This window comes from Bos indicus x Bos taurus, chromosome 11 (genome assembly GCF_003369695.1).
Source record: "Bos indicus x Bos taurus breed Angus x Brahman F1 hybrid chromosome 11, Bos_hybrid_MaternalHap_v2.0, whole genome shotgun sequence".
Classification (NCBI taxonomy): domain Eukaryota; kingdom Metazoa; phylum Chordata; class Mammalia; order Artiodactyla; family Bovidae; genus Bos; species Bos indicus x Bos taurus.
In genome coordinates, this window is record NC_040086.1 from 95,872,840 (window position 1) to 95,893,724 (window position 20,885).

General features: G+C 37.4%; 1 protein-coding gene across 5 annotated transcripts in view; it reads left to right on the forward strand.

The window, feature by feature from the left end:
• Positions 1 to 20,885, forward strand: part of PBX3 (PBX homeobox 3) — a 225,627-nt gene that overhangs the window by 182,889 nt on the left and 21,853 nt on the right. For all 5 annotated transcript variants that reach the window (XM_027556284.1, XM_027556281.1, XM_027556283.1 and 2 more), the window contains exons 4-5: positions 386 to 576; positions 6,708 to 6,843. In XM_027556284.1, coding sequence (XP_027412085.1) covers positions 386 to 576; positions 6,708 to 6,843 — 327 coding nt within the window. The remainder of the gene's footprint in view (positions 1 to 385; positions 577 to 6,707; positions 6,844 to 20,885) is intronic.

A 20,885-nucleotide genomic window follows, 5' to 3' on the forward strand; every position in this document is an offset into this window, starting at 1 on the left:
TTTCAGTAAACATTTGTTGAGTAAAACCCCAGAGGAAATAGGAGATGCTTACTATTAACATATAACATATATCTGTACTTATATATAGAAATTGGTACAGAGCATCCTCCAGTGGGAAAACCTCATTTTAAAAGTGGGCTGAAGGTGGTAGGAAGGGCAGTTGAGTGCTGTTTCCCTTGCATGCCTGGGCTTTCATAGTTCCAGAGTTCTCGTGTCCCTATCTAGTTATCACTGCCATTTCACAAGTGTCTTAGTTTTCATTTTACCTACTACATAATGCCATTGGCGGTTACAAATGAGATAGAAATTCAGGTGAGTTAATGTCTGGGTGTGATAATAAAAAATACCAGATTCCTAAGGAGTGATTTTTTTTTTCCCCTTACAGGCATGTAATGAATTCACTACACACGTGATGAACCTTCTCCGAGAACAGAGTAGAACACGTCCCATTTCCCCAAAAGAGATTGAAAGAATGGTGGGCATCATTCATCGAAAATTTAGTTCCATTCAGATGCAGCTCAAACAAAGTACTTGTGAAGCAGTTATGATTTTAAGATCAAGGTTCCTTGATGCCAGGTATGTGAGGCCACAAATCCATTGCATGGCTTTTTTTTTTTTTTCCTTTTCACTCTTTGTATATTATTTTATGTAATTCTGGCCAGTTGTTCTTAGATTCTTCTTTAATTTGGCTATGAGAGCCCTTCTCTACAATGGATAGGTAATTCACCTCATGATGCCTGCAGTGTCAAGCCTCTTCTTGTCTGGAGGTGGTAGTGATATTAGCTGCCAATTTGGTGACTCAATTTGGACTTCCCTCAGATGATAAAGAGTCTACCTGCAATGCAGGAGACCTGGGCTCGATCCCTGGATTGGGAAGATCCCCTGGAGAAAGGAATGGCTACCCACTCCAGTATTCTTGCCTGGAGAATTCCATGGACAGAGAAACCTGGCAGGCTACAGTCCATGGGGTCGCAAAGAGTTGAACATGACTAACACTTCACTTTCTGGTGTCTCAGGAAACAAATAGTGTTAGTGCTGCTAATAATGACTTAGTAATATGTAGCCTTTTAATTCTGATGCTAAAAAGTATTTTTAAGGATAACATTCAGTATGTAACTTTGTTTTAATGCAGGTTTGTTTTCTAAGAATTTCTTAATATTATGTTGCTTGTGCATATTAGAAGAAAATCCTTCAAGATACAGATATTTCTAAGGAGGAAGTGGTATTTTAGTTACCACAAAACCCCAAACTCTGTTTTTCCAAATCTAGAGGAAAGCTTCTGAGTTTCTCCTTTAGGGATACATATTTCCCTTTGATCTGAAGCTTTCACCAATTTTCACAGGAGTTAGGTTGCATATGCAATAAATTGCATATGATGTGTTAGACCTACTGGGTGACATAACAGAGGAACTGTCAAGTTCCTACTCTATGCTGCCTAGACAGGAAAGCCCTCTTGGTCATTGCTAAAGCTTGCAATCAGTCTTCAACATTGTAAAGGGGTTTCTATTTTATTTTGCTTTCTCTCCCTTGGAATCTCACAGAGGTGATAAATATTGTCCAAATTTCACAGTATTAAAGAAAATAGCTAAATTAGTATCTCGAATGGAAAATAAAATGTGAGGAATAGTCTTCATGCCAGAGCTCTTCCCTGGAGCCAGATAGGAAACATGCCGCCTGATTATGCTCCTGTTCTATCATCTTTGGTTCCTTCGTCTATACTGAATTAGTCACTGGGACTCACCAGTGCTTTGTTTTCAGTGTTCCTTGTATTAGCTCTTTTTTTCCATCCAAACTTGCACTGCGCAGTTCACGTTCATCCTTTCATCCCTGGGCTAGCACAGTACTCCCACTGTACTTTTCTTCTGCTCATCCTCCATAGCCCTTTTATGATGGACTCATTGCTTTACTTGAAAACCACAGTAGTTTTTCACTGTTGGGAAACACATGCACACAACTTAACCTGGCATTTGAGGCCTTATGTGACCTGTCCCGGCCCAGATTACTTTTTTTGTTGTTGTTACGATTTAAGTTTTATTTCTTATTTTTCCTATTTAACAAATACCAAGCTCACTATGAAAAATTTGGAAAACATGTAGACTAGAAGGATGAGTGATTAAAGACAATCACTTTTTTAGTACCCAATGGGGAAAAAAAGTCACTGTAAATGTTCTAATGTATTCCTTTCTGGTTTGTGGTACTGTTTTAGTTTCATGTTCTTGTGATGGTACAGTACGCATAATTTAGTTGGCTTTTTTAAAAACTTACCATGAATAGGTAAACATTTTTCATATAATATAAACTGTTTTAAATGTTAATTGTTGAAGTCTACCAGATGGATATATGATAAATAATTAACGTAGACATGTTTTCATTTTTGAGCATTTAAGTTGTTCCTGTTAATTTCCATGATAACCTCTTCCTTCCAATTCCTTTCTTCTTTCCTTCTATAAATATTTATTGTGCTGAGGATATGTAAAGGTAAACAAGATTGGTTAACTTACTTGCCCCAGCTGAGTTTACATTCTACCTGGGGAAATAAGCAATAAACAAGTAAACAAATATGCTGTAGTATTTTGCTCAGTAATGTAGTGAAATATGATAGAATGGTAAATGCTATGAGGAAAAAGAAAAGCAAGGTAAAGGGAGAGAAAATGATGGAGAGAAGGTACTGTTTTAGATAGATTTTTATTGAAATTAGTCTTTCAGTAAAAATCTTTATGCTTTCAACCTTTGTGATCTTTAGAATTATTTCCTAAGGATTAATTCTCAGAAATGGTATTATTAGATCAAAATGTGAACATTTTTAGTGCTCTTAATATATCACTAAATTGTTCTTTCCTCTGTTTAATCCAAAATGAAATACCTCTTGGTCTCAGCCATTTCCTCTGACTAGAATTCTTCTCTGCCTAACCACCTCTTCCACTACCACCCCTCAACTCCTATCCCCAGCCTTCCACAACAAGTCATATTCTTTGCAACCATTTCCCCAACTTGGTCACCAGTAATGAGTTGTCATCTGTGAGGGTGTCTAGCATGGAGCCTGGAATGGAGACAACACTCATGTTTGTTGATTTAGCGAGACCTTGCTCATCCTTCCAGGCCTGGCCTAAATGGTCCCTTTTAGGAAGCCCACTTTAATCCCTCCACTGGACTGGTCCATGCCTTCTCGTGAACACTGATACTGTGTTGATACCATTCTCCAGACCAAACTTCATTCAGACTGCCTTTACTGTAGCTTTTCAGGATCATTTCTTTTCTTCCCGAGTAAGTTACGTTGTTACTGACAGCAATGGCCAAGACTTACACATATCCATTCCCCACAATTCTAGTGTCTTATAGTGTAACAGACTGCAAAAAATTCTTTATTGACTAACCAGATGAATGAATAATTCCACTTACTACTTATAATAGCTCAAAGCATTAAGGAAGTAGCATTAGGAAACCAAAACCATTCTTAAATTGTCAACATTGAGCATTTTAAGGAAAAGTATTTTGTAACAAAGATATTTAAAAGTACTTTCTTCAGGGGAAGGAGACGTATATAGGCACCTATAGCTGATTCATGTTGATGTACAGCAGAAACCAATACAATATTGTAATTATCCTCTAATTAAAAATAAAATTTTTTTAAAAAGTACTCTCTTCAGAAAGAAAGCTTTCCTAACACAGCTGCTGTTCTTACTTCTACAGATAGTTTCCCATTCTTGTCAACATGCATGCTTTTTTTTACTTCACATAACTGCATTCATAATGTATACACCTAAATGATTTATACTTCTTCCAAGAAGAGAAAGGAAGTTAACAAGCCAGAGTGAGCAGAGCCAGGGTGAGGCCGTGGCAGAGCTTGAAGCGGAGTCCCTTCTCCCACAGAGATTGCCTTTAGGAATGTTGTAAGGCCTGTGGGACACAGACCTGGGACGGAGGCATAGCTGCACACTGGCCTGAGGCGCAGCCATTTAGAGAGTGGTGAAGCCTGGGGGGAACGAAACTTAGGGGAACAGCTTAATGGGAATTTTCTAAAGAATGTTTTTCTAAAAAATAAATGAAGTATAAGACCGAGTTCTCTCTTACGCCTTCGAGTGAATGCAAATACTGAGCTTTGCTTCCATCTATTCTTGTAGTGCCTCTCAGCAAGCCCTCTGCACTGAGAAGGCAAGGTTTTTCTGCTCCAGGCAAACATGCTCATTCAGATATATGATCCCCTTGCTCACCCTGGCTTTTTGTAAAGCCATACTCACATTTTCTTGGTAATTGGACAAGCCGACGCATGTACCGGCGTAGAACAGTTAGGAATAAATTTGTGTCAGTCCCTCTACTCTTCTAGTAGAAGGGCTATACTTTGGATGCAGCCAGACCGTCTGGGGTGAGTTATTCTATTCTGCCCATAAATTTGTTCTCTGAGGTTTCTTCGTGTTTTCTGAAACCAACCACTCCTAGGCGATGTCAATAAACGAGCCAAACTTATCTTTGCTCCCCCAGTATGTTTCTGCTCATTCCTCCTTTCATAAGTCTTCATTTCCCAAAGAAATGCCCTTGTGTGATTCCCTCCACCGTACCCAGTCTTGCTGCTGGATTCCATGTTTTACAGAGTCACAAGCTCACATATTTACATGTTATGGAATTGAGTGGAGTGGCTGGATCAGGGGCAGTGAGGATTAGAGCAAATGGGTACACAGCCACCACTTAGCTGGCTGCCTCCTGAGAATGTGAGCCTGGTGTGACTGATCTTCCAAGTTTTCATAGGCAGCCAGAAACCTTTACAAGCAGGTCATTACTGTACTGTCTCAACAAGCATTATCTGTGGGCCAGGTAATTACTTGTAGGTTTGACAGTTTAAGTATCTATTCTAGACCTTTTCTACCCTACACACCCACTCACCCACTCCTCAGACTGTGCCTCTTGAAAGCCCCAGGAAAGGGCTTTGTTTTTCTTGTCAACAATGCACGACTCCTGTAAAAATGCTGATTGCTCTTCTTGGTGTACGTTTCTTTTCACCTGTGTCTTCCCTCACCGCCTCCCCCATCCAGCTCATCATCAAATCCTGTTGACTTTAATCCCCAAATAGATTTTGACTCTCTTCTTCATCCCTCAGGATACAGTGGTTTAACCTTCCAAAAAATTATTGAAATTAAGAAATTTCAGGTCTCATAACTTGAGATGTTTTGATCAGACCTAGATTTCTCGCTCCCTTGACTCTCCCTTAATGTTGAAACAGAGATCACATACTTAACCTGCCATGTTAGTGACATCATTTTAACTAGAAGAATCTTGTACGGTATGCACATTTACAACTGCCTACTGATGCTGTCTTTCCTGAGTACATGCTATCACAAGATCATTAACATTATTTGTAAGACAATATTAGGAAAATTATTTGGGGAAAGTGTTTTCCAGTTACTGGAGAATTTAATTTAAAGTGAAATCTGAAAGATGCTTATTTTCACACTGGAATTCTTTAAAATCTTAATAATAAGACCCAAATATAAATGACATTTTTGCTATTTGAAATACCTTGTCAGCAAATACTTGATCTTCTGACATTCTGCCACCCCCTCCCAATAAAAATAAAGAACTTGTCCTCCCTTAGTTTTCCCCTGGTGAGCAAATCATACCTGGGACCAGGCAGTTACTTAAGAAGAAAAATCCAGAAATCCTTGATGTATTTTTTTTCCCTCACCTTCCTTCTCTGTATTCCCCCATTTATTCCCCCCATCCAATTTATTATCAAGTCCTATTGCTTTTACTTTTCAAACAGAGCTTGAATCTTTTTATTTCCATTACTCTCACCCTGTTGCCAGGTTACAATCATCTCTCAATTTGACCATTGCTGTTGTCTCTTTAAATATCTCTACATTTCCTTTCATGCCCTCCTCCAGCTATTCTCAGTAGTCACAATGATCTTTTTAAAATGTAAAACTTAAAACCTTTAATAGCTTCCTATTGTACTTAAAATAAAATTCAAAAATCCATAGAGGGTCCACTAAACCTGTGTAATCTGGCCCCAGTCCATCCTTCCAGACTCATCTCACGTATCTCCTGATTTTTCACTGTGCTCCAGCCTCCCCTAGCCCTTTAGACCGGCCAAGCTTTTTTCCTGTTTGAAGACCATTGCCTCTGCTTATTTCTCTTCCTTCTACTCTTTGTCTGACTAACTCATACACACTCTCCAGGTCTCAGATTAAATGTCACTCCTTCAAGGACACCCTTCCCGACTTCATAATCTGTGTTAGGTTTCCTTCTTAGACACTTTCATTATACCTTATACTTTTTCTTCATGGTACTTGACATGATCACCATAATTTATAAGTATTTATTTCTGTGGTGCTTATCTAATGTCTTTCTTTTCCTAACTCTCTAATCTCCTATAAACTTCCATCGAAGCCCTTATCTGTTTTGTTCCAACTGTATCCTTATTGAATATCTAGAACACATTAGATCCTTAATAAGTATTTGTTGAATAAATTAAATAGTGAAGTGAATTGTGCTTCACATTCTAGAGTTTTTCTTAGTTATCCTACATCTTAATGTGAATTGGATAGTTCTCTGGAGAATGCCAAGAGTGTAATTTACAATATCATGATGATACATGAGACCCTGAGAATGTTAAAAAATAGAAATCTAACTTTTTTTTGTATAATCCTAAGTAATATATCCCTCTCTGGTTAATGTGGATTATAACTACTATTCTCTTTTTGGTTCCTTCATAGACGAAAAAGGCGTAACTTCAGTAAACAGGCCACAGAAATCTTGAATGAATATTTTTACTCACACCTCAGCAACCCCTACCCCAGTGAAGAAGCCAAAGAGGAGCTGGCCAAGAAGTGCAGCATCACAGTGTCCCAGGTAAGGGGGAGTGCCATAGGTGCGGCTTGTTCCTCCGTGGATTGTAGGAGCCCTGCTCTTCTCCTCAGGGTGTTTTTATCAAATTTCATATCCAAATGTTTCATCATCAAAGAAGATATAAGAAAAACATAGATACTTCCACATTTTTATGCAAGCTTTTAAAGCTTAGATAATTTCTTTTCACCCTTAATGTCAAAGAATCAAAATGATCCCCACTTCCCTAGCGTACATCTCTAGAAAGAACAGAAACATACTTCGGGGAGAGACGTGGTTTACACTCAGATGACTCTTCGGTAAACAGCATTGAGTTTCGCTTTCCTGATTTAGATGACTGGTCTAATCTTCTACCAGTGAGAAACCAACGTATTTGTTGTCAAAAGGAAGTTTCGTATAGCTCTGTGATGAAAGCTTTGAGGAGTTCTCCAAGTCCTTTCTTGATAACCGTGCCATGATATTTGGGTTTCAAAGGTTTCTTTGCTTTTTTGTTATCCATGAAATAGAAGAATGAAATTCATGTCTATCCCTGCTTTTGTTGTTATTTTTTTAAATGTCTGTCTGTAATAAATCGTGCCCTGGAAGTTAGCTTTCATCTTCTAACACAAACACACTTAATTTTAGGCAGATAGACTTGTTTTATTTTTAATGTATTTGGCTGCGTCAGGTGTTAGTTGCAGCAAGTGGGATCTTCATTACGTCATGAAGGAACTTTGCTTGTGACACACGGACTCACCAGCTGTGGCATGCGCTCAGTGGTTGCGGCACATGGGCCCCATTGCTCCACCAGCATGTGGGATCTTAGTTCCCCAACCAGGGATTGAACCCACTTCCCCTGCACTGGAAGGCAGATTCTTAACCACTGGACCCACCAGGGAAATCCCAGACTTGCTTTTTAGACTGAGGGTTGGAGACAAATAAATAACCAAGTAACTGTACCTCCTTAAAAAATAAGTGTATTCTATTGGCATTAGTTCTAAAATATAATTTTACTTAAATTCTCATATTACTGTTTATAGATTATAACTTGAATAACATTTCTTTATAGCAAACAAATGCCGTAGTCAACAGCCAGTTCTTGCAGTGGCACTTACGGAAAAGCTCACTCTTGGCAGAAATTTCAGTGGTGCCTGGAAGTCATGTGACACAAATTGTGATGTAGCCTCTAAATAAATACTCACATAGGTCTGAAGTTCAAGATTCTAAAGATCCCTTTCACATTCTAATAAAAGTTTCATATCGGTGTTTTATTTTTATTGAAGTAGAGTTGATTTATAGTGTTGTGCCAATCTCTACTGTACAGCAAAGTGACAAGGCATTCCTTTTTTAGTATTCTTTTCCATTATGGTTTATCACAGGATATTGAATATATGTAGTTCCCTGTGTTATACAGTAGTACTTGCTGTTTATTCACCCTGTTCATAATAGTTTACACCTGCTAATCCCAGTAGCTCTCTCTGACTTAGAATTCAGATGTTTGTGGGTCCAGTTCAGATTAAGGTGTTTCATGCTTCTACTCCCTTTCTTGCTTTCTTTTTTACTTCTATAACATATTCACCACTGGAGGTTAACACATTATATACATTTTTCAAAAATCAGTATAATCCTGGTTTTTCACTGGTTGTACTTGCTTCTTGTGTGTATAATGTAGGATTTGTTAACACAGGCTTGTGTAACAAGTGAGAAGTTTTCTTCTGACTAGTCTGAACTAGGGAAGTTTTGCTGTACTTCTAAAATAGGCTGCTGCTGCTGCTGCTAAGTCACTTCAGTTGTGTCCAACTCTGTGCGACCCCATAGACGGCAGCCCACCAGGCTCCCCCGTCCCTGGGATTCTCCAGGCAAGAACACTGGAGTGGGTTGCCATGTCCTTCTCCAATGCATTAAAGTGAAAAGTGAAAGTGAAGTAGCTCAGTTGTATCTGACTCTTCGCAACCCCATGGACTGTAGCCCACCAGGTTCCTCCATCCATGGGATTCTCCAGCCAAGAGTACTGGAGTGGGTTGCCATTGCTTTCTCCCATAAAATAGATTAGGATCCCATTTACCTTTTATTTTTCTAAAAAAAAAAAAAAAAATCATTCACTGCTATATTCATTCTGTTGATTTTTCATAGAAAAATAGCTTAAGTTTTGGGAATTTTTTAGTAATTGCATCAATTAGAAATAATATAGACATAGATATATTTCTTTGTCTAAAAAGCAGACTTTATGACCTTTTTCCCTCCCCAATCAGCCTTTCAAATGGAGAATTTCAGCAATCAGTGTAAGATTCAGTGTAAATTGTGACAATTTCCTCTCCTTTTTACTTTTTCACACTTAAACGTGTTTGTTTCCCTCCACCATTCCCTTCTTCCCACATCTCTGACATGGAAACAGTGTTATTTTCACTATTAAAGACATAAGTTGCTAGCCTTTCTCCTCCTCCCCCCGCTTGTGTGGCATGCAGGGTCTTAGTTGCCCAACCAGGAATTGAACCTGTGCCCCTTGCATTGGAAGCAGAGTCTTAACCACTGGACTGCCTGGAAAGTCCAGTTGCTAGCCTTTTTAATTAGTATCCTTTTAAGTTGTTTAATTTCTCTCTGAAAGCAGAGAATATTCCAGACCTGACAGGTGAACTGATTTCTAAAGAGAAAAAACAGTGTTTTAAATATGCATCATACTAAAGTACAATTAAAATTAGAATCCAGAGGGTGTAAATATACAAAGCTAACTTTAAAATATTGAAACCCACTGAAAATTGGCAACTATAGCAATACTTTTTGCTAGATTTAAAGTGATGAAATTGGTTTATTCTTTACTGTTTGAAATACTTAAAATACTGCTTAAAATACTCAATAATTAGGAATAAGAAAGGAATTCTCAGAAGAAAATGTAAGGCAATATCTTTAGTACTTTGAGAATAGTCTTTAAAAAGATAAAATGTGTAAGCAACAAGGGAAAAGGTTGATAAATTCAGTGGTAGGACGTCTATCAAAGTACTTAATAAAGATTGTGAAACATCAACATGATGCAACCATTTTAGTAAAGATTATATCAGGCAAAAATTATCAATAGACATTAAACCTAGGAGGATATTTGTATGAAGAATATGGTATTAAAGTATCTGTCCTCTCCATAGGCTTTTTTTAGTTATAAGGGATATTTTTTAGAAAGGCCATAATAGAGTGGAAAAATGGAATAAAACCTTGACCAGGTGATTAGAATCAACATGATCAAAGAGGGACATATGGACATTTATATAGTATTTTGCCCTGAAATGTAATCTGAGTCTAATCACTAGAAACATCAAAACATCAGCCAAACCCATTATGAGGAATGTTCTAGTTGGAAAAAAGTGAGGAAGGAGTAATATTCTTTAAAAATATCAAAGACACACCATGGAAATATTCTAGATTAAGAGAGGCTAAAGAGACATCATGTGTAAATGCAATGTTTGACCCTAGACTGGATCCTCTACTGGAGGGGAAAATACCATAAAGGAATTATGTATAAATATTATAAATATTTATAAATTATTTATAATTATCTACAAATTATATTACTAAAGTAAACTATAATTTGTCATTGTACTGTGGTTATACAAGAGAACATCTCTAGTCTTACTAAATACACAGTGACTCACGTAGGGGTAAGGTGTATGGTAAGGGGCCATGGTGTATATATTCAATAATTTACGCTCATGGTTCAGGGGAAAAATGTGTGTTTATACACACACACACATGTGCATCTGTGTGTGTGTATGTATATTGTATTGTATTGTTCAGTCTCTCAGTCATGTCTGACTCCTTGCGACCCCATGGACAGCAGCACACCATGCCTCCCTGTCCCTCACCATCTCCCAAAGTTTGTCCTTCGTATTTATGTATACAAACACATACAAATATATATATACACACATACCCACACACAGCATGAGAGAGTGTATGTGCTTGAGAGCCCAACAATGATAAAACAAATGGGGTAAAATGTTAATAATAGATGAATCTGGGTCAAGGGGATGCATACATATTCTTTACAATTTTTATTCTTGCAACTTCCATTGCAAGTTTGAAATTATTTTAGATAAAGCCTTTTTAAAATGTGAAGACAGTCTACAAACTGTAAGAAGATATTTGTAAGTGTATAAGCAAGAGGATTAAAATCCAAAATATATAGAACTCCTATAAGTTAATAAGAAAAAGATGTCGTAGTTGAAAAATAGGCAAAAACACAAGGATTTCATAGAAGATAGTTATCAGGAATCCATGATTTCAAAACTGCATTAAAGTAACATTTATACTTACTAGGTTGGCAAAAAAAATCCTAACACTTACTATGTAGAGTCCTGCACATTGGTTGGTACGTATATATGGCAGCAGGAACCTTTAAACATCATTGGTAGAAATATAAATTGGTATAGCCACTTTGGAAAACTTGGCATTATGTTATACCTTTGAATATACACATATTATTCAATCCATAATTTCACCTTTAAAGGAAATTGCCCTGGAAAACCTTGTTGTATATATTAGGAGACTTGTGGAAGTGTTCATAGTAGCATTGAAATGACAAAAATATTGAAATAAGCCAATTTTTCATTGACTGAAGAAGAGGATATACCCACTGTGATATACTCCTACAATGGATTACTGTATAGCTATGAAAAAGAATGATTTATAGCTATACACTATACACATTAATTTGTGTGAATTCTAATACTGAAGTGAAAATGTGAATTGCGGACTATATATAGTATGATATTTTTATAAAGTTAAAAACCAAATAAACAGCATATTATTTAGGGGGTACATGGTTAAATATAAAGAAAGAAATGAAATGATAAAAAATATTGTTGATTAGAATGGGATTGGGAAGAAATATTCAAAGAGTTATAGTGGTATTGTTGTTTCAGTTCAGTTCAGTCACTCAGTCATGTCCTACTCTTTGCGACCCCATGGACTGCAGCATGCCAGGCTTCCCTGTCCATCACCAACTCCTGGAGCTTGCTCAAACTTATGTCCATTGAGTTGGTGATGCCATTCAACCATCTCATCTTCTGTCATCCTCTTCTCCTCTTGCATTCAATCTTTCCCAGCATCAGGGTCTTTTCAAATGAGTCAGTTCTTCACATCAGGTGGCCAATACTGGAGTTTCAGCTTCAGCATCAGTCCTTCCAATGAATATTCAGGACTGATTTCCTTTAGGATTGACTGGCTTGCTCTCCCTCCAGTCTGAGGAACTCTCAAGAGTCTTCTCCAACACCACAATTCAAAGGCATCAATTCTTCCACGCTCAGCTTTCTTTATGGTCCAACTCTCACATCCATACATGACTACTGGGAAAACCATAGCTTTGAGTAGACAGACCTTTACTGGCAAAGTAATGTCTCTGCTTTTTAATATGCTGTCTGGGTTTGTCATTGTGGTAGTGTATTTATTAAGTTGTAGATTTATTTTTATAGATTTGTAGAGGTTAATTTAATTTTTATGCATTATAAACCTACACATATAAGCCTAGGAAGTCATATGTGAATTATTAAATCTAAGTAGCAGAATTCTTAAAAGAATAGTTCCATTCATTTGTTAACAAAAATTTTCTTCTTGGGACTTTGCTGTCAATCCGGTGGTTAAGACTCTGTGCTTCCACTGCAGGAGGCTTAGGTTCAATCCATGGTCAGGGAACTAAGATTTTGCATTCCGTGCAGTGTGGCCAAAAAAAAAAAAAACCACCCAAAAGCAAATAAAGTTTATTATAACACCTATTATGTGTCAGATACTTTGCTAGGGATGGAAGAGACATCTGTGAACTTTACAGGCTGAATCCCCTGCCCTGCCTGATAGAATTGTGTACACATGTCACTGAAAGATATATATAAATATGAATATCCTTATCAAGAGTATAATAGCCAAACTAGAAACAACGGAAAGATCCTTCAGTAGGAAAATGGATAAATAAAAGTGATATATTTGTATATATTTGGGATATTATGTAACAATGAGAATGAATGAACTAAACTATATGTAATTACATAATGCTGATTGAAAGAAGTCAGGCACTTAATGTATAGTTTATTACAGAGTTCAAAAGCAAGCAAAATTAATCTTAGTGTTAGAAATTAGAATTGGAAAGGGGAGTGTTTTTCAATCTAAATGATGCTTCCATGGGTGTATTTACTTTATGGAAATTTACCAAGCACTGTACTTATAATGTGTGCCCCTTTTTTTGTATATATATTTTTAAATTGACTAAAGGGTTACTTATACAATAGCAACAAATCTGCCCCTATGGAACTTGGATTTTCCTGGTAGGATACAAACAGGTAAAGTAAGTAAATGAAATTATAAGTTAGAAAAGGATAGGCATTATGGAGCAAAAGGAAGGAAGGAGAATAGGAAGGTAAAGGCTGTGGTTTTCAATAGAGTGGTAAGGAAAACTCCTCCTGAGAAAATGGCTTTTGGTAAAAATTGAAGGCGATGAATGACCAAGCCATGTGGCTAATTGGTGAAGAACATTCCAGGCAGAAAGGACAGTAAGCGCAAAGGCTCTGTGGTAAAAGTAGCCTGAGCAAGTGGGGAAAGTGGTAGGAAATGAAGTCAAAGAGACTGTGAGGTCCAAATGGTACAGGGGCCGTAGAGACCATGGTAATGACTTGGCCTTCTACTCAAAGTGAGATAGAATACTGAGGAGTGGCATGATCTGACTTAAGTTTTAACAGGGTCACCATGGGTGCTGTATTGACATTAGACGATGGGAGGCAAGGGGAAGCAGAGATGCCAGTTAAGATGCCACTGCGATAATCCAGGCAGAAGATGACGGTGGCTTGGACCAGGATGATAGTAGTAGAGGCTGAGAGATGACTGCATTCCAGGTAATTGAGAAGGTACAGCTGAGGGTTTACTGATAGGGTAACTTTAATATATTTGGCCTGAGCAGTGGAAGTGTGAAGTTGTCATTAAGTGTGTTGGGGAAGGATTTGGAAGGAATAGGTACTGGCATAAGATCAAGAGTTTGGTTTGGATCATATTAAATTAATTTGTATTATAGATGGCTCAGATTGTAAAGAATCTGCCTGCAGTACAGGAGACCCGGGTTTGACCCCTTGGTCGGGAAGACCCCCTGGAGAAGGGAATGGCCACCCTCTCCAGTATTCTTGCCTGGGAAATTCCATGGACAGAAGAGCCTGGTGGGCTACAGTCCATGGGATCGCAAAGAGTGCACAGTGTGATTTAGTAAGCTGGAGTTCCCCTTTTACATAACACTCTGAAAGTTCACAAAGAAAGAAATTTCATGAGCGCCGAGAATCATAGTTAAAATTGTCATATATTCTTAATCAGTGGGGCAGATATTAATATGCTTTTACTTTTTGGAATAGAGCTAACTTGCATTGATTATTCAAGTTAGTAAGTCACAAAAAACTCCATTGTTCTCCTGATTCCAATTTTGAATTTAAATAACTCAGGCCCTCCTTTCTCTGCCAGGTGTTTTTAGAATGAAAAATGTTAACTTATTCTTCACTGCTACTGTAATTGAAGTGTACTGTGAAGAAAAGATTGATTTTCTTTTTTAGCAGATGAGAACCTGAAATAATAGAGTGCTTAATTTGCAGCATTAAGTTCATTCATTCATTCATCCAACTTAGATATCTAACTAATGTAGCTTTTTAAAGCAGTACAGAAGACCCATTTCTGTAACTGTCTAGTGTGGAAAAAATTACATAACCCTTACTGATGAGGAGGCATGTTCAGAGAAGTTAAATGAATTGAGAAGAGTCACAAGTCTTGGTGAGTGGGAGAGCTGAAAGTTCTTACATAGAAGTTCTTGATAAAAAGAAATAAAACAGATTTTTACTTTTTTTCCTGCAAGAGGCAATGTGATTCCTCTTTCCCCTGGGCCCTGGCTCAGAGTCCTGGTTTGTGAGGTACAGGCTGGGCTTATATCACTGGGGCTGCATCATTTCCCCCTAAGCTACTTAGAGACTCCAGGCTAGTTAGTAGTCTGAGGTCTCCTTACTCATTAAACTACTTATTCCAAAGCAGTGAATATTCAGTAAGCTAATTAAAATTTGTAAGTAAGATTTCTTTATTAAAAAAATCTATTAAAATAAGAAGAAGCCCGTTAAAATAATAATTAGAGCAGAAAAAAAAAAGATGACTATCAAATTACAGTATCTTTTGCAGCTATCCATAAAAGCCTTTTCAGTGATTTTGGCGGTAGAGAGAAGGCAGAAGCAGATTTCTACTCTAAGTATGCAGTTGGTGAACTGGAGACAAGTTGAAGGAAAATGGCAGCTATTTTGTTGAAGTGGATCTTTCACACTGTCTTAAAAGAAGGCTGCAAACCCCCTGTTCTGTGAAGTCTCTGATTTTGTGTCCTCTTGGAGATGTGATGTCATTAAACACTGTGCAAAGAATAAAGGAACAGGTTGTAAAAAGATGAGACCTTTGATGATGTTATAACTCCAAATACAGATAAGGCATATCTGCACAATTTCAAGAAAACAGGGAAGGCACTGATTTTTAATTGTTGTTCTTCTCTGCAAACAATCAGCACCGTGATTAACTTGGTGCCTAAAGCTTGCTCTAGGGATGTCAGGTATTATATTCATCTTAGAGAATCTTCTTTAAGGGACTCTGTAATACTTGTTTGATGTGACACCCAACTAAGGATAGAGAGACGATTTCCAGCTTAGATGTAGTGTTTTTTGAGTTTTCCTATCAAGAAGAAGCCATAACCAGAATCATAGTCCCTCCAGTGTTTCTCCCCTTCACCACCTTGTCTGTCCTTTCCCTTTGAGCATTCCAGTCCGTCATCATTGCATCTCATCTTTCCACTGCTTCACTTCTGTGGTCAGACCAACAAGCCAAAGTATCAGTCAGGGTCCCAGGAGAAAACAGATGGCACACTCAAATTAGAATAATTTGAGGATATCTTAGTAAAGTGACTGTTTACACAAGTGTGGGCAGAGTGTAGGGAAACCACAAAGGATAATGCTGGTCCTGCTTGGTTCTTTTACTACCCCTTGGCCTAAAGAGATAAGGAAGATTATAGGAACCCACGACCTAGAAGCTCTGTGGAGAAGGCCAGTAACTGAGATCTTAAGTAAAAGCAGTATTACAATGAGGGAGTCTGGGGAACAAATACTCTGACCTTACTTTTCATCTCTTCTCATCTCCTACCAGTGACTTCCTTTGGCCAGAAGCCTCGAGGCATATAGGTCAGCCTCTTGGCGCCCAGAGTAGGGTGAGAGTAGATATAGATAGGGAAGAGTGAAAAGAGGAAATACAGTGTAGCCTGAAGGGCAAAGACGATCAGAACCAGCTCTGAGTGGTAACCTCACCCAGGAGATCTGGGCTTCTCTAGAGATGCTCTTGTGCTTCCTTTGTTCTTGTCTTCTGGCTTCTCTTCCTTCTTCTGTCAGTTTATGTGGAGAGCATATTATTTTTCTAAAACAAGTATGGATTTTTGAGAGTAGAAGCTACATAGTATAAGTAAGTTAATTTGATCCATCCAAATGTACATACCAGGAGTTTGGACTGTTTTCGTGATTCTCTCAGCAGGCAGTGAGTGCCTCCTATGATCACTGTGGCAAAGAAAGGTGAATAAGATAATGTTCTTTTCTCTGAGAAATGTCAAATTCCTTGAGGGAGACAGACAATTGTGTTGCTGACAGGATACCAGAGTTATCCGAGGGAATGTACCAATGCATATGGGTGCCAATGAATATGGTACCAGGAGGGGTTTAGTGAGGATTAGGAAAGTACCCTCAACTTAAAGCTCTGTGACCTTGGGCAAGTGATTTAAACTTACTGTGCCTCATTTCCTTGTGTATAATTTGAATAAAAATAGCTAAATAAAGCTACAGTGAGTTTCAGTGAGAAGATATATAAATCTCCGAGCAGAGTCCTTATCAAAGAGTTAGAAAAATTATAATAATAGTTATTATTATGCTGTTTCTCCTGCCTGAGATGGTCTAACCCTGAACTTCCTACACATACGCATAAATATTTTAATTACTGCTCTTTCAAAGCTTACTTCAAATATCAATTCTTCAAGAAAGTTTTGCTTGAACTTCCAGTTCATATCCTCTATTATATACTTTCATAGCTTCTCATTCTTTTCCTTGATAACACTTACCACAATTGTAAGTAACTAATGAATTGTTTAATGCTATTCTTCTGATAGCTGGTGAATTCCCTGTTGATTGAGATTGTGATCTTATTCAGCACTATATCCTGAATGCCTAGAAGAGTGTACAGCACTTAGACACTCAGTGAGTATTCGTTGAAGAAATGATTTAGATAGAAAGCCAAGCTGGAGCCTGATTGGGGAAGGTCTACAGTTATGACGTTTAGATGTCTGTAATTATGCCTATAATTATATGGTTGACCAGTTTAGATTTGTTTTGCATTAATTAATTAGTTATACATTATTCATTCAATAAGTGATGTTTGGTCACTGTGCTAGTCTGTCCTTGTGGAGCTTACATTCTAATGAGGAGAGAAGGATAATTCATACATACATATATATATATATATATATATATATACATAAATAATGTATGTGTTTGTGTATGCTCAGTTTGTCCACCTCTTTGGAATCTAAGGAACCAAAACCCCCTCGTCTCCTCTATTTTTGGAATTTTTCCAGGCAAGAACACTGGAGTGGGTTGCCATTTCTGTCTCCAGGGGATCTTCCCAATCCAGGGATCAAACCCAAGTCTCTTGCATCTCCTTCATTGGCAGGCAGTTCTTTACCACTAGCTCAGCTGCTAAAGAATCTGCCTGCAATGCAGGAGACCTCAGTTTGATTCCTGGGTCAGGAAGATCCACTGGAGAGGGGATAGGCTACCCACTCCAGGATTCTTGGGCTTCCCTGGTGGCTCAGCTGGTAAAGAATCTGCCTGCAATGCAGGAAACCTCAGTTCGATTCCTGGGTCAGGAAGATCCACTGGAGAGGGGATAGGCTACCCACTCCAGGATTCTTGGGCTTCCCTGGTGGCTCAGCTGGTAAAGAATCTGCCTGCAATGTGGGAGACCTGGGGTGGGAAGATCCACTGGGGAAGGGATTGGCTATGCACTCCAGTATTCTGGCCTGGAGAATTCCATAGGCTGTACAGTCCATGGGGTCACAAAGAGTCAGACATGACTGAGTGACTTTCACTTTTCACTTTTCTTTACCACTAGCACCACCTGGGAAGCCCTATATATAAATAATGTATAATTATATATGTTGTATATCTTATATTTTAAATATAAATACTATATATAATGCCCTATGGTGAATAAGTGCTATGAAGTAAAATAAGGGCAATATAGATTTATGGGTTGGGGTGATGTGATCAGATTTATGAAAGATAAATCTAGCACTAATGTGTAAGGTCAGTTTGAAAGGGAAAACCCTAGAATGAGAGCAACTATGTAGGGGATTAGTGGCATAGTTTAGGAAAGAGGTGGTAGGGATTCAAATTAGGCCACTGAAAGCAGAAAACAGGGATACATTTTTAAAGTATTTTGGGGATAGAACTGGTATTATGGAGGTTGGGTTAACAATTGGATATGCATATAAGAAGGAAAGAGTAGAAATTAGTGGAGGTTTTTAGCCTACATGATTGAAGATGGTGATATTATTAACTGATATAGGAAACACATAAGGAAATGCTAAGGGCTTTTTTTTTTTCCCTTATTTATTTATTTATGTTCTTTTTAGGAAATGCTGGTTTGATGGAGGGGAGAGTATAGATCTATAATAACTATGCCAGATTTGCCTTGCCATCAGTATCCCAGTTGGGATATGTTCAATTTGGAAATATAATTTAGGGGAAAGATCAAGTTTAAAGATTCAGCTTGAGAATCATTCACTTAAATTCATAGTTGAATGGATGATGTTGGTGAGGGAACTTGCAGGTAAGAAGAAAATAAGGCCACAAGTAATGACTTTTCCATGGGTTGTTTGTCAGCTCTGAGAGGATGATTAAGAGGTTAAGCTATGCTTCTGACAACTTTGAAGGGCTGAGAAGGCAGGATTTGGTGTAAGGGTATCTGGGACCTATGAAGGGGGAGGATACTTTGCTTCCCTTGCATTGTGTTAGGGCTTATACTACCAGAGCTACATCTTAGTAGCAGGGGTCCATTGGAAGTGTACATAGACCCTCACGGAGCCTGGAATTCTGTTTCAGAATACCTCAGTCCTTGACTTGGATTGCTAGTCCTCATCGGTGCCTGGACAAGCAAGTATAATTTTTTGTGTGGAGAAAGATAGCACCATTCTAGACTTCAAGTTGTTTCTAAACAAAACAAATACAACATTGGGGACACAATCGGGGGGGGAAAAACAGACATAGAAGAAGACATAACAATATATATTGAAACCAGCAGAAATAACAGACAATAGAAATGGATCCAAAGAACTTTAGAAAATAAAAGGATCTGATATGGAGTGTAAAATAGTATGCTGTATATATTTAGCACAGTAAGCAAAATGGAGAATTTTGTCAGAGAGCTGGAAACCATAAAAAACATTGTATGGAAGTTTTAGAAACAAAAATAAAGTAACCAAAATTAAGAATTCAGTGTATGGATTTTAAAGCAGGTTAAACATAGCTGAAGAGAGAATTAGTGAACTGGAAGATGGGTCATAAGAAAATAACCATGCTGAAGAATGGAGAGACAATAGGATAGAAAATCAGGAGAAAGAGTAAGGGACTCTGAAGGTATAGTAAGAAGTCTAACATAAAAGTCATTTCAGTCCCAGAAGCAAACATAATAGTGTGTCAGAAGCAATATTTGAAATGTAAAGGCTTCTAACTTTCCAAAACTGATGAAAGACTCTAAGCCCTAGATTTACCAAAAGGTACAATTCCAAAAGAAGATAGATAAATAGGAATCCGCACTGAACACAGTAAAACAAAAGCCACCAGTGGGAAAAATAAGAGTGACTTCAAAGGCATAGCCAGTAGGCTGACTGCTGATTTCTTAATGAAAACAATAAAGCCATAATACTGTAGAATGATAAAAAGATGAAATAAATTAAATGTCAGCCTAGAATTCTGTATCTGCCAAAAATGATCTTTCATAGTAGAGGTGAAATGGAGACATTCTCGGTAAAAAATTGAGAGAATTTGTCCCATTTTTTCTCTAAAGGAAGCACAAAAAATATGGCAGAAGTAAAAATATTTCATATAGAAGGCAGAAGATACAGGAAGGAGTGGAAAGCAAAGAAAAGGGTAAATGTGTATGTGAGTCTAAATAAATATTGAGTGTTTAATAATAATATCTTATTTGTTTATAATACATATAGAATTAAAATACACAGTAATAATGCCTGTTAAGTTATTTAATGCTCTTAATTTTTTTGCAAAAGATGGTAAGAATACCAATTAACATAAAAGTACCAGTTAATGTTAGACTTTGATAGTTAAGAATGTATAATCTCTAGGGAATCACCTAAAGAATACTAAAGGAGTGTATAACTTCCAAATAAAGAAGGAAATGTAGAATAATTTTTGAAAATAAGCAGTCTAAAAGAAGGCAAGAAAGGATTAGAAAAAGAACCCAGTAAGTGGGACAAATAGGGAGCGCTTAGTAAGATGATAGATTTAAACCCAGATATTTCAGTAGTTACATTAAACACAAATGAAATCTAATTGGCAAATATTGTTGAATAAGATATAAAAATAAAAGCTAATTTCTTATATTGTCTAATAGAGATATCTAAAGTATAATGACACAGAAAGAATGAAAATAACAGTGTGGGGGAAAAAATACAACATGCAAACAATAACCAAAAAAAAGTTGGCATTTCTTTATTAATATTGGAAGAACGCTTGAAGACAAAAAATGTTACTGCAGATAAAAAGACACTAAATATTAATGACACAGCTCTTCTATATTTGTATGTACTTAATAACAAAGCTCAAAAAACATAAATCAAAAACTAACTGAATGATAATGAAAACACAACTATCAAGAGTCATGGGATAGGAATTCCCTGGTGGTCCAGTGGTTAGAACTCCACACTTTAACTGCCAAGGGCCCTTGTTCAGTCTGATGGGAGAACTAAGATCCCACAAGCC